Raw genomic sequence first — 15,117 nt, forward strand, 5'->3', positions numbered from 1 at the left:
AGAGCTGCTGAATAACGGCATTTCCTCCACTTTCATATCCATCCATTTTCAACACCGCTTATCCTGGTTAGGGTTGCGGGGCATGGAGCCTAGCCCAGTTGACTTCGGGCGAAAGGCGGACTACACCCCGAACTGGTCGCCAGTCAGTCGCAGAGCACATATAGACGCGGACAACCATTCGCACTCACATTCACACTGTCACTGAGTGGGAACTGAACCCACGATGCCCGCACCAAAGTCAGGCGAGTGTACGACTACAGCATCAGTGACCCCACTTTCATATCCGTCTTTCATATTTGTATCAGAAAACGACCTCGCATGAGGCCAGATACTCCGTTCGGTGGAGTAAAAAGCCTGTGGGGAACGGGTGAGAGCTAACAAGCAGTTCCGAGAGCCTCTAAATAAAATTTCTGCCTGCATTTATATGAATCACATGAACAAATGAGTAAAAACATGCAGAAATGTCAAGAATAATCAATCATTTCTCTAAAATGCTCCTGGATATTGATTGGAAAAGCAGTTCCTGGCTGGTAAATGGAATCTAAAACACTTATTATTACATCCTTGATTGCATGATGAGAATCATCTTTGAGGTACTACACATTAACATAAAAACATGCAAATTTCAATGTATAGATTTACAATCACTAATCACTAATGTTACCAAGCATATGAACCTATGGCTTCAAGGGTGAAGTATCTTTTTGGAAATAGAATTAGAATACAAAAAGCACAGACCTCCACAAAGGACAAATCATCCTCACTTGTATGAGCACCAAATTACTCCCTCAATGGCATCAAAATCTTAATCCCTATCTTTTCTTCTGATCCCTTAACCCTATTTCAGAACCCCAACCCCTCAAGCAGAATTTCCATCCTGATCCCTAAACATACAGCCTAACCTTTAACCCCTTAGGGCACAGAATAACCTGATCTCTAACCCGACATCCGATCCCAAACCCTAACCCCTTTAGGGCACAGAATAACCTGATTTATAACCGATCTCTAACCCCTGGACCTGCATTTTATCCTGATCCCTTATACTAAAATGAAGCCTGAATCCTGTGGCCACATCTTCATCCTGATCTTTAGGGCACATCCTTATCTGATCTTTAACTCAACATCCTAACCAAAACCCCTTTAGGCCAACCAGACATCGCAACACTAACACCCGGACCCGTATCGTTATCCTCGTACCTTATTATACGTCTTGACCTCAACTCCTTTACTTGACCCTGAAACCTTAATCCCTGATCTCTAACCCAAACCCCTTGGTCCTTACACCTTTTCCCTTATCCCAAAATCCTACAACCCAAACCTAACCTCTGGATCTGCATCTTTATCCTGATCGGTCGCTCACAGCCAAAGTCACACAGTTGTGAACACAAAAGCGACTGCATTAGACCATTTCTCATTCTGTGACCATTTCATTCATTATTCATGCAAAATGATTTGCAATGATCCAACTAAGCATCCTGGGGCACAACTTCCACGAAGGCATTTTTGACATCTCTCTCTGCGTATTATTTTCCCGCAACTATTATATTCTTGTGATGCTTTCTTCCCATCTCAACGGCTTGAGTGGACAACCAGAGCACCTCCGGTTCAACTCCAGGTTCCTCCTCCAACATGTTGCTGCATCCTTGAGGAAGACACAGTACTGTTGCCCCACATCACTTCCTTGTTGACATTACATTTTCCCACAGTGGGACGGGAAGGGATTGTCTTATTAATTTGACCATTGCTTATGAACGTAACCGTAGCTCGAGTGACCCAGCTGAAAAAGCTCTGAAGTCACATGACTGACCTTGTACAGAGTGTAATAAGTGTGCACCAGCGATGATTGCGCTTACATCACAAACATTGCTCAAGTGGCTCTTAATATGTAACCTTAGCACTGGCATATTTTCATGGACGGCTTTCAAAGGTTCAGTCCTTGGCCTCTAAAAGGCTTCCCTGACTTCACGGCACAGCCATCCAAAGTCTATTTTCAAATGAACTCTCCACAACGTGATCACATGACCGAGCCATTTAAGTCACGTGCTCCATCTCCACCCAAAGCACTCAGAGAAATGTCAATGCAATCAGGAGTAAGGGAGGGATTTCCCTTTAAAAGGCTTCCCCCACACCACCCACATCCATATCTGGAGAAAGACAGACCGCACTATATAAATATCACCTGCCATACTGAATCGAAGGGAGTTTGCTTTATATTAGTTATCGGCATCCGAAGGGAGTTGGCTTTATATTAGTTATCGGCATCCATCCCAGCGTTTGAGTACTGTGTGTCTCGATGTAAATAATAACCTCAGACAGCATCTTTGGCAATCACAAATCACTGACAGCTTTGTGTAGGAACAAAACATGAACAATGAGTGTACAGAAAAGGAATACAGTTAACAGACAGAACTGATACCTGACCTGGTGGTACCATGAAGTCCGAACCACCCAAAGCACATCATGGGAGCCCTCAGCACACCTGACTGTACTTCATTTCAGACAGCATCAAATGATGTCATTTTCTATTGCCTTTTTGCAACATTGTTCCTGTTGCATTCCTGTCAGCTTGATAGGACTCCGCCTGTTATCGAGTGGCTTGTTTCCTCTGTTTTTGATGTTTCACAAAAAGCGCTTGACTAAAGATGGAGATTGCTATATTAGCTTCTTGTGGTAGACACACACACAAAAAATTATGCGATGAGCGAGGGACGGATTTTCACAAATATAATTGATCTGATTTTGAAACTAAACCCAAGTGGCAGCACAGAGAAGTAGTGGTTAGCATGTCTGCCTCACATTTGCAAGTACTGTGACCAAATCTCATGTTCAAAATGAGGCATGTTAGATAAACTGACGACTCTAAATTGTCCGTAGGTGTTAATGTGAGTGTGAATGGATGCTGGTCTATATGTGCCCTGCGATTGGCTGGCAACCAGTACAGGGTGTACCAGCCACTCGTGCCAAAGTCAGCTCGGATAGGCTCCAGCTCACCCACAACTCTAGTGAAGAAAAGCAGTATAGAAAACAGATGATGTCACAGTCCCGAATGAGGTTTGAGGTACCGCTGTACTAGATGAAAACAAGGACTTCAACACTGACTGCAGTTCCGTTAAAAAAAAAAAACCTGATCATTCAAACCAAAAATGGAGCTGTGTCACTCACACAGGAAGTCACTAAAGTTCCATAAAACCACAAACTCCACCTTCTTACTTTATGATCCGCTTGACATGGAATATAATCCCGGGCCGCCACTGACCCGCCCTGATGAGATCGGGACACTTGAGACCTGACGTAAACGACCAGTGATTGGATTTCATCAAGGCTGACTGACCTAATTGAGACGTGAGGAGTCTGAACAGGGATGGAATGAGGAGGAGTTGAAGGAGATGTCAGCCTTTTTTTATCGGAGGGGTGGCCTTGACATCGCGGCGCACCCGTTTGATCCTCGTAAGATTGGGGGTACTGATTAAAAGAATGAATATCTATGTACATTAAATGCTAAATCATAGTGAGTCAGGATGCAACATTACACACTGATCCCGCGCGAGCACAACAAATTATACATTTCTCAAACCACAAAATGACTGAGTAACTCCTATTTTATGTTTGCGTTATTGCGTCGGGACAGCTCCTTTCAAATGGTTGTCGACTGTCAAACAAATCAAGAAGACATTCCCGCCGTCTGCGAACTGCGAAACACTAAAAACAATGATAACAAACCAATGAGAAACATAGTCTACCAACTTCATCCTCACCTAAATTATTTTATATTAATGGAGGATTACAACATTGAGGAGCCACCAGATGTCAGTAGTCTCTGGGAACCCCAAACACCGTTAAAGACTCTCCACAGAATGGAACATTAAAACAAGCAGTAGACAGCACAATTGATGTCAGGCTTATGTGTTGCTGTTTTTGTTAGCAAACGAGAATCAAATGGGTTCGGTAATTAACTAGTTAAGGTCGGCCTGATGCAAAAACTGGTTGACTCAGAATCGAGCTCAAAATGAACTCAATTCCTCGAGTGCATGCCCTGCTTCGCGATGAGGTTTGAAATTGGGCCTGATGTAAATGTTGGCCAACTTGGAATCGGGCTCAATACGAGCTCAATTTGGACGGTGTATGCCCTGCTAAAGAGTACATTCAACAGCTCCTTTCACAGAGTTTCTTCCAAATTACCATACCAGTAAAACCAGCATTTATTCCAGTCACTGGGGTTACACTTCACACCCCCATAAGGGGTTATGCTCATGATGCTACCTTGGACTTTGAGACCCATTCCTGTGTCCGTACCAATGACACTGGACAGAGAACCTGGTTTAGTTTAAGCGCCATTTATTGGAGTCTCTGGTGTTACACTTCAGAACCTGGTCCCGGCTTTCTACTAGTACCTTTCACACGCTTTTCCCAAGCTTCCGATACTACCTCAGACTTTGACTCAAGACGCTTTCTGTGTTGGTAACTTTCACACACGACAGGGACCCAAGGAAAAAAAACAGCTTTAACAGGTGGTGTAAAATTTCATTCCCACACGCTGAAGCTTTCACATTAACGGTCTTACTGTTCCACATGAACAGGAAACGTTATACGGGCTGTTATTGTGGTATGATTTCACTTCCCCTTTCGATCCCCTACCTTGGCAGCCACAGAGGAGCCAGGCTTCTCCAGGAGATCCCACAGCTTCTTCCTCTTCTCTGGGCAGCAAGTGTTGTCGAACTCGCTGTCTCCCTCACGTTCCCTCATGGTCTCCGCCTCCCTTCGCAGCTCCTCGTTCATCTGCTCCTTTTTCTGGTGGTAGCGAGCCTGGCAGCAGGACTCCAGATAGATCTCATCAATCCCCCAGAAGTCCAACTCCTGCCCGAAGGAAAGGGCGCACATTTCCTCCATCATGTGCAGCTTGCCCGTGCGGTAAAAATTCAGGATAGATGTGAAAGCCCCTGGGTGGCGGTCAAAGAAGTACTCGTTCTCGTTTAGGCTGTAGTCATCGCACACCTCCATCAGGGACTCATGCGTGTTGCAGTCCCGCAGCTTGCCGAGGCGGGTCCTCGGCAGCCTGTCCAGAGTCCGCCACAGGACCTCGTGGTTTAGGCCCCCGACATTCAGGCGGACCCGGCGCGAGCGGGCTTTAGTGCGGATGATGTCGATGGGTTCCGGCGGCACGGAGGGAAGGGGTAGGACGTTGGCGGGCTTGAGCCCGGCGGGTCCCAGTTTCTCGGCCATGGCGATGGAGAAGACCCAAAAGCCTTGTGACGGTTTAAAAAAAGTCCACCAAAAAGAGCCTAAAGATGGGCGCTGGGTCCTTTTAAGGCAAGTCTCTCCATGGCTGAGGAAACAGAGCAAAGAGTTTGAATGATGAAACACCCAGTGGTATTACAAATTCACACGACAGCACTGGTAATGACCCTGCTTCATCAAGTCTCCGGGAAGGTGGTGGCCGGAATCAATCATTTTGCTTTAAAAGTCAATATTTCTTTTGGAGAGCAAGATGAAAGCTATGTACGTGAATAAGAATCGTCATCTTTGTTGTTGGTAATTTTCCACTTTGTACATAGTCGAGAAAATGTGTCCTCTGCATTGAAACCTCATTTTACATTTGTTTCTCAAGAACAGCAATACTGTTCGCGGGTCAATTTGACAATTTAAATTGAATGTGTTTAATATGTAAGCTGTTTTACATGTACAAATATGTAAAATATTCTTGAGAAAATGTTTTGGTCAAAAATGTGTCAGCTTGATCCATAACGTAAGTGGTTTACTCCATCACAGTAGTGAAGCTACTGGACCAGAGTATTCATTCCAGAAGAATCGTTATTTTTGTTGTCATGAATTTTACACTTTGTACATATTTGCAAAGTTGGAACCCTCCTGTTTACGTTCATTCATCAGGAATAGCAATAATGTTCCTGGCATCAATTTGACCCGCGTCACATTTAATCATTCAAAGGTTTCAGGAATGCCAGTTAAACATTGTTTTATACATTTATAAAACATCATTAACTCCATTACTTACCCTTTCAATCAACATTTATAGTTAATTACACTCAATTAGGCCAGAACTCTACTACCTAAAAAATACTTTTTTGTGTGTGAAAGTAACAGGGGGGGGGTTAAAATGGGTCAATTGCACCCGTAACATAACAGGAGGAATAACACAACACTGTAGTGAAGCTACTGGACCGGTGCATTTACTAGAAGTGAATTTTACACTTAGTTACACAAATTTGTACTTTACATTTGCTGGTTCCGGGACACTTTAAGCTGAATTATCCAAGGTTTCAGAAATTACAGAAAAAAAAAAAAAAAAATCTTCATATTATAGCACGATTCATTTAATTACCAACCACTTAAATTTTAGTGCATAACCTCTCAAAACTACCTTTTTGTTATTTAAAATGGGTGAATCTGACCCTTTAACATAACATAAGGGTAAAGCTAGCACAATAACGAAGGTGCTGGATCGAAGCATTCAGCATTTAACCCTCTGGTGACTTTTAGCTCCATTAAAGCAGTTTTTAGGTTTTCCGGTGCCTTGCTCAAGGGCACCTCAGCCATGGGTGAGAACCTGCACCCACCTTAAAGGTTTTCTTCAACCATTCCACCAACCATTGTTTAAAGCCAATGCGAGACAACTGATGCGGACAGAGAATTAAATGACATATTACTTCTGGTTGACTTCAGAACAAATGCCCTTGCAGTATTAGTGTCTAATAATGCAACAGTTGCACTAATATTCGTGTCTCATGAAAGTGATATTTCCCCTCCAAAACGCAAGAGACATGAGTTTTGTTGTTGTTGTTCTTGTTTTTTAACACCAAATTCCACCACCTGCATCCCAAACATTATAGTTGCTTTCCAATAAAGTGAACAGGGGTCTCACCTTGCCAAGTTAATTCACATTTGTCCATACGAAGTCCTTCCATCTAGGCGGGATCCCCCTCCTGCTCCACTGTGTACAGTCAAGCATCCACGGCCGAGAGCGATCCACAGGCACGGCGTAAAGACCGCGCGCCCCGCATGTTGTCGAGCGCTGCCCAGTGTGTGCGCTGTTAAAAACGGCTTCCTCTTAACGCTCCATCATTGCCCAAAGAGAAAAAAATAAACAGAGTCCCGCCTCCATTCGCGAGCCCTCGATTGTTGCGATCACTTGCGTAAAAAGGGAGGGGAGTGCAGGGGAGGAGAGTGCGCGGAGCGAAGAGTCCAGCTGTAGTGTGCGCACACACCAGGGTGCAGAGGAGTGAGGCTGCAGCACCTCCCCGGCGAGAGGTGAACTAACTAACTGGCCACAAGCAGGCGGATCGCGCAGCTTCCAGGCGGGCCGGGGGGGGATGCACACGGTTGCGTAAACGCTGATTTGTGTGGGAAGTGAGCCCCGTGCGAGCCCCGTGCGAGCCCCGTGCTGTTGATAGACTTCTGACATGGAGAAACTTGATGATTCAGCAACTTTTATGACTTGAAAAAGGACATTTGTGCATATAACTCCAGTGCATCCCTTTGCTTTTCCAATATACTGTATATGTATTTATAAAGCGAGTGTGCGTATGTATCACTGAGTCAAAAACGTAATAAAACGGCTAATAAGAATGTAGTAATTAGTTTGTTTATGTGTTGCTAAGTTACAACTTACACGCCAACGTCCTCACACTTTTAAATCAATTTTTTAAATATAGCATATATGGCATCACTATTAGCTCCAGAATGCCCTTGATAGTCTTCAGATTTTCCTGAACACCTTATGCCAGATGGAGCAAAGCAGCCCCAGAAACATAACTGAGCCTCTTCCATGTTTCACAGTAGGTAAAAGGTTTCTTTCTTGGGTCTTTATCCAGTTACAGGGCCCCCAGAGACCAAGCTTTCTGACACCGAGCAGCATATTGCGCTCCAGAGTGCCATAATTTCCTTGCACTCAGCCCAGATTGCAGCAAAGCAATCCCAGAACATAACAGAGCCTCTTCCTCTTGGCCTACTGGAAGTCTTGAAGAAAATGTTCCCATTGATATCAATCAATCTCTCTGTGTGCAAAAAAACAACACGCGACAACCGGTCAAGCACTTGAGACACGGAAACTGATCCCGAGCAGAAACCAAGACGACGGTCTGACCGTTATTCTTGAACAAGAGAACAGTCGACCAAACCAGACACACCTGCACGCCTCCGCCACGTAATCAAAACCCGCCTTAGCCTCCACTTATGAAAGCGTAATGATCTGCCCCCACTCCCAGCTCTTCAATGAATAAATAGAAATATTAAATTATGCATCCCTTATTATCTCCAGGATGATAAGCTACACTGACATATCGGCAACTCGCTCACTCTCACTCATGCGAATATTGTTCGATAGAGCAATGATATTTCCCCGTAGAGCTCCCGTGTGTGTGTAGGGGGTGAGTTGAACATTTCCCCTTAGCCAAGCGCTTTTCTGAAATTTGATTATGCACTGCATATGTGTCATTGATTTCCCTGCCATTTCCTTCCTCCCAGGGACGAGTGATCAATAGCGCAACATTGATTAAAGGAGAGCTTTGCCGCACGAGTACTGGGCCTTAACTGCGTGTGCGTGCTCGAAGGTTAAAGGCGCACTGCGGGTGTCACGCGTGGCCCACGCGCCTCCACACCGCCTTTTATGGCAAATCACATATGGACCCGATGAAGTATTTGTACTGTACGGGGGCTTTGCCTCTGTCGCTCGGCCAGTCACATGTGATTTGAATGTGCCACGCGCTTCCAGAAGGTTTCTGAGTTCAGTTGCTAACTTACGGTACAAGGAAGCGATTTGGGTCGGGCACGTTGCATCGGGTTGTCGTTGGACTGGCAGCATCAGTTTTGGGCCGGAGCTTTTTCCCTGGATCCCTTTATGATAGGCATGGCCACCGAAGTGTGTGTTTATGAGTAAAACAGATAAATACATACATCTTCACAAGGATTTCAAAAGCCGTCAGTTTTCTGTAGCGAAAAGGGGAATCATTCAGAATTTTGGTGAAGCGCAAGAGATATTTCATCAACAGCATTTGAGAGCTGAGAAAACGTCTCGATTTTTCTACATTTGGAACCCTCATTATACTTGTCGGTTTCTTTAGTCATTCCAATTTTGCAGGTTTGTTACCAACACTTCTCTTTGGTGGGTCAAATGTACAACACTTTCTATGAATTGGTACACAGTGCAACAAATCCAAGTCGAATGCCTCAAGCATCTAAAGCGATCAACCAATTTTCGCGCCGTTTGTCAAAACCGGTATCACGGCGGCCTTTTTTTTTTCCGTTCTAGGGGCCTTCATTTTTATACCTAATCCTCCAAATGATCATCAAATGTTGATGCCATGCTGTGCTCACATTAATTTGACTAATTTTAACTAATAGAATTCGCAATTCCGCTGTGATCTCATCGCCTGGTGGGTATGTTGATAATTTAAAGTACATGCAACAACTGTCCTCACGAGCTAGCCTCGGTTGCGCACTCCCGCAAAAGTGTTATGATGTGATAATGATGAGTTTTTGCGAAGTGCTGACAGCGTCGGAAGCGGAAAGAGGTTAAGGAGGGGGAGGGGGGATGGGGTGGAGCGTGAGTCAGTCCGTGGTTGTTGTCGGCATGATTGAGCGGACGCGTTTTGTGACAAATTGGAAAGGGAAAATACGCCAGTGCACTGACAGCTCAAGGATGAGGCAGCTGCTCGACTGTAGCAGCTCGCTACAGTTAGAGACTTGTGACAAAGCCGCGCCGCTACGCTACTGTTCGGTACCCGCACTCGACACATTAACAACATGTCAGGGGGATGTCGAGGTTAATAAATAAATGCACCTCTGCCCGTTATTAAATGACGCCATCGCTATCAAAACTTATATTTACTCCACGGGTGATTTTCAACACTCCTATCATACAAGTTGCCATTTTTTTGTCATTGCCGCACAGATTATAAACAAATAATACAATTTCAAAATGAGAATTGAAAATCTTACAATTGAAATATACTGACCCACCATTTGGGTTTGAGGCAGCAATTTCGGGCCAATTCCAGAGCTCGTACTTTGGCGACCTCCAAGTAGGGATTTCACCCGAATGAGCCCCAATGGTAAGCAGGTATCGCAGACAGATGGGAGACACTAAATTACACTACACCAAATTTATTTTGCCTACGCATCTAATGTGGACTGAGCGTGGCGTCAAATTATCATTTTGAGGATTCAACATGAAAAGGGGTTAACCCTTGGAAACCACTTTCACCAAACGGCACGAAGTTGGGTGGACGTGTCCATCATAACAGGATGCACGAAAATGTCTCAAGAACTCATGTCTGAAATAAGTCAGCCATTTTGTTTCAGTAAAAACAAAATGTGGGCTGCATCCTTATAAATAGAAAAATGCAACACACAAGCAAAAAAAAAAAAAGAAACTAATAAACTGCAAACATTCTTTTGTCTCCCACTCTCCCGCCTGCTTCCCAGTGCATCATTGTTATGAGAATCATGCACTTTAATAATTAAAAAAAAAAAAAAAAAAAGTGCCATTTGTGATATTCAGTTTTGGGGAAGGTCCAGTACTCCCTCACAGCGAGACCACCAACTGAGAGCATAACGAGTGTACGCCAGTGCCTGAGTGTACACTAGTGTGTGTTCAAGGCCGGAAATACACAAATTGCACCAGCCTATTTCTTTTTCTCTCTTTCTTTCTTTCTTTCTTTCTTTCTTTCTCTTGTGGCTATTTATAGACGCCGGCCATGTCAAGGTCCATACAAAGCACCCACCCGCCCACAGTGGGCAGCAGAGGCCTTCGGTTTAATGGCCCGCCATAGCCCAAAGTCATAAATCCGTGTCACTTCTTCATTCATCCAGCAACAAACACCTGTTCACCTCTGACACTGCCAGTAGCACCGCTACGAGTCAAAAATACACACAACAACACAACACACACACGGGCTATGTCTCTAATCATGCTACCACAAAATCCCACTTGAAATCCCACCAAGGACTTTTTTTTTATTTTTTTTTTATGTCATCTACGTTAATCACTGTCCACCGCCATCAATCAAAGCAAGGTAGCCATGTCCTCATCGCACAGGCTGTAGTGTTGTGTTGGCGGCTCGGGTGACACACACACACACACACACACACACGCAATTGATCATAGCTCAGTGCTGCCGCTTGTGTTTGCATAATACATCCAGGACTGTGAGTCCTAATTGGGAGAAAGAAAGAAAAAAAAAAAAAAAAAAAAAAAAAAAAAAAGGTGGTATTTATTTGGATTCCCATTGCGACTGCCTGCTGTGTAATACAGCTCAGAATGGCAAAACAGAAGCATAAAAGAACACAACACAACACAACACTAATGGTACTAAACACTGTAAAAAAGCTTGATAAACTTTGGGGTAAATGTGTAGAATAAAAGTGCTTCCACACCTAGTCATTATGTATCATTAAAAACTGAAAACAGAAAATGCTTTTCTTGTTATTTTTTGCTCTTACTAGCAAACAGAACCCTAATAGCACAGGTTGTCCATTTATGTGCTGATAAAATTTCCTAGGCCATCTTTTTGACTATATCGTTAGATATTCTTGACAATATTTTGGTGGTGGTTATTTGAGCTCGTTACATTTTTGGAGACATTTACAGGGTTCTATTTTCTTATTATTTTCTGGTCTTACCTGTTAGCTACATCTTCTTAGCAAATAGGACCCCATCACAGGTTGTCCATTTATCTGCCCGACCGAAACTCTTCTATGTTTTAGCCACGGGTATTCAAACTACTGCCCAGGGACCATTTGCGTCACGGCTTCCATTTTTTTCCACTAAAAGTAACATTTGACACGGCCCGCAACACTATTAAAAAAAGAGCTTTTCTAGATATGCAAAGAAACTATTTGCCATACCCATAACCATTTTGCTTCATAACAATAAAGAAAGATAATTTGGTTTCAGAAGCAACAATTATCAAAATCAGTTATCAGAGGGTGTGCATACTTGCACTACCACATTGTCTCAGTTATTTATTTTTGCTTCTCAAAGATATCTTGTTTTCTCCCCAATTGCGTTACAGAAGTTGTACGTAGCATGGTGGAAAAAGATTAGAAGTGATCTTGGTTTCATTTTTTTTCAAACCTGGAATTTAAAAAGGGGTTTGAAACCGTTTAAATTCACTGCGGATTGCTTCTTGCGTGTTTGAACAATAGAGTCAAAAGATTTCAAATGCATTCATCCATTTTTCTGAATGCGGTCACTTTATCAACTACATTTTCATTTTGAGCACATAATAAAATAACAAGCAGGGAAAACCTGAATGAAAACTAAAAAAAAAGTATGTGAAATCAGGCTTAATATAATACCATGGCAACAATCAGCCAATATCCAACGTAAGATATATATTTTATAAGCCTATGTACAGAGTGTATTATGTGTTTTCTAACAAATAACATTTTCATTGTTGCTAAACATAAAAGCTTACCTTCAACATATGTGTTGGATGAACTTTTTGACCATATTTTCACATATTCTTGATTAAAATTTTATTTAAATCACGGAACTACAAGCCAAATATCGACGTATATATATATATATATATATATATATATATATATATATATATATATATATGGTAAGGAGCAATTGTCGCACAATCACTTAATCTTATTACAATTGATAACATTAGTGAAATGTGCCGATATTGAATTTTTCACCCGGTAGCATTTACAGGCATACTTTGCAACGGTCAAGAGTCGCGAGGTGTTATTGGACTCGGTCATATTTTTTCACGAAATTGGGAAACGGCCAGACATTTATGGGCCGTAAGTACGCGCTGGCGCTAGCCTTGGCTAGCCGGCCACTTCATCAAGTCATCTAATAATAATGTACCGATGAGTTCAATCGTGATCAGTGTCCGGGCGGTGATGTCATATCACTTTGCTGGGTGTTCCTTCAAGGTTATATAGGACGTATCGCTCTTTAAACGCCAAGCTAGCTTCCCGGGTGTCAATTAAGTCGCCGCTCCTTCTGACGTCTGTCCTTGAGATGGAACGAACCAACTGACGGAAAAGAAGGGATTGATGTACAGAAGCTCGCCGACCTGCTCAATCACCGTGTTTGCGTTTCTGTGCACGACGTCACGTTGGCTGTTGTGATCGAAGACAAGCGGGCGACGACTGGCTTTGGGGTCTTCAAACAGGGGGAGCTCCTTCTCAATGCCACTTGTCAAAGTGCGACACGCGTCGAGGACTTAGTTGAACTCGCGCTGCATCTCAAGCAGACTTCCAGCGTCAGTATAAAAAAGCCCCGCTTGTCTGATGTTAACGCATCACAGCCGAGGTCCTTAATTGGTATGCAAAGCTCAATCCTCAACGGGATTCATCTGTGACTTTTTTTTTTTTTTTTAGATTTGCCGCATCACTCATCTTAGTGTTCTACAACGTTCACTTTTTAACATTCTCCGCATTCTCCTGCATATTAAGTTAAAACGCAGTAGCAAAAAAAAAACAACAACAACAACAACGGCGATCACCATTATTTTGTAGTGATAAACCACGCGCAGAGCTTGAATAGTGAGCGGAATCGTCCTAATTGGGCTTCTTAATTAGGCACTGGACTATGAATGACTTTATTTATGTCTAAGATACCTGCTTTGTGCTATTATGAATTCCACTTGAGTTCGAGGTAGGACACAACGCGCCGCAATATGATTGGCTGCTGCATTAAGGTGGGAAAGTAAGTGTGAAATATCAATTGGCTCCCCAGGTGGCCAATGGGCACACAGCAGAATGAGCAGCACAGTGTGCATTGAATTGAATGAAGGTTTTTAACCCGGTTTAAATCTTGGAATTCTTTGTATATTTATTTTATTTTACGTCAATACAGTGTTTTCATAATGTACAATATTATAGTATGCTATTTTTCTCATTAAAAAACACATTGCAAATGTTTTTTTCGTTCTTTTTTGGGGGGAGGGGGGGGGTGGAAGCTGGAACGGATTAGTGGCATTTCCATTCATTTCAATTGGGAAAGATGATTTGAGATTTAAGAGTATGTGGTTTTCATGTGACAGCAACAAAATATAGTGTGCCAAGATGCTGGTGGCAAAATCAAATAGCAGCATCCAGTTCGGCATGTACCATACATTTAAAGTACGACCCCACAACAGCTGATGGCTTAGTACGTGTGGTTGCTAAACAGAAGGGCTGCTCCTCAGTTTCCTACACCCGTGGGCAGTTGTCTCATTCAAAATGCTCATCCGATGAAGTCATCTTATGCTGAATACTCCCTCCTTAAAAATAGATACAATAGTACGCACAGTGCCTCGCCGTGTATTTGTTTGGGTGTACGCCAACCGCAGCGGGTTCTGCGAGGTTGACATTCTGTACGAGTGCTTGTCTTCCTGGAAAGGTTTTGTTTTTTGTTTTTTTTGTGGCGTTCGCTGCGATGTATGGTCCTTGCGCTACGAGACTTCACTTGAGCCAGCAGCGGGAGAAAAGGTTTTTAACGTCGTCTGTAAATTTACAGACAAGACAAGCCCGAGGCCTCGCTCTTCTATTTGGGCCTTCTTGCACCTTGCAGTTTAAATGCTCCAAAAGCGGAGCGAGGCACAAAAAACAATCATTTCGGAGATCTGCCATGAAAAAGAGTGTGTGATGGCTCCTGGAAAGTGAGAAAAACATTAGCCGCTGTCCTTAGTTTCACTGAACGACACGAAATTGGGTGGACATGCTGATCATAATAGGACACCACAAATCCTGACGAATCCATGCCCAAAAATTGCATAGAAGTCTGCCATGTTGGTTTGGAGCAGCTATATTTGGGGGTGAAAATGCAAAGTTGGAAAAAAGAAAAACAACCCCAACACGAGTTTCAATGATCAAAACGAAGATTTGTGAAGTGCATCTTAGCAGGATGCACGGAAAAAGTCTCAAAAACCCATGCCCGAGATTGAATGGGAAGTTAGCCATTTTGGTTTGAAGCAGACATTTTGATGGTGAATTCCATGAAAAAGTGGCTAGAAAAGTTTGAAGAAAAGTTTCTTTTTGCACCCCATCAACCTTCATTTGGATTTTATGCAGCCATTTTGGGGAGATTCCAGGGCTGGTTTCCATACATTCCTACAAGGGAATTCGTCCAAATGAGCCCCAAACAGAATCCAGCATTTT

The 15,117-nt window shown here is 43.2% G+C and overlaps 1 protein-coding gene across 1 annotated transcript in view; it reads right to left on the reverse strand.

The window, feature by feature from the left end:
- Positions 1-7,193, reverse strand: part of kcnb2b (potassium voltage-gated channel subfamily B member 2b) — a 58,001-nt gene extending 50,808 nt beyond the window's left edge. The window contains exons 1-2 of the mRNA XM_061666317.1: positions 6,878-7,193; positions 4,636-5,323 (exon numbers count right to left, since the gene is read on the reverse strand). Coding sequence (XP_061522301.1) covers positions 4,636-5,220 — 585 coding nt within the window. The 5' untranslated portion in view covers positions 5,221-5,323; positions 6,878-7,193. The remainder of the gene's footprint in view (positions 1-4,635; positions 5,324-6,877) is intronic.
- Positions 7,194-15,117: the final 7,924 nt, after the last annotated feature.

The sequence above is a fragment of the Phycodurus eques genome, chromosome 21, assembly GCF_024500275.1.
Source record: "Phycodurus eques isolate BA_2022a chromosome 21, UOR_Pequ_1.1, whole genome shotgun sequence".
NCBI classification, from domain to species: Eukaryota; Metazoa; Chordata; class Actinopteri; order Syngnathiformes; family Syngnathidae; genus Phycodurus; species Phycodurus eques.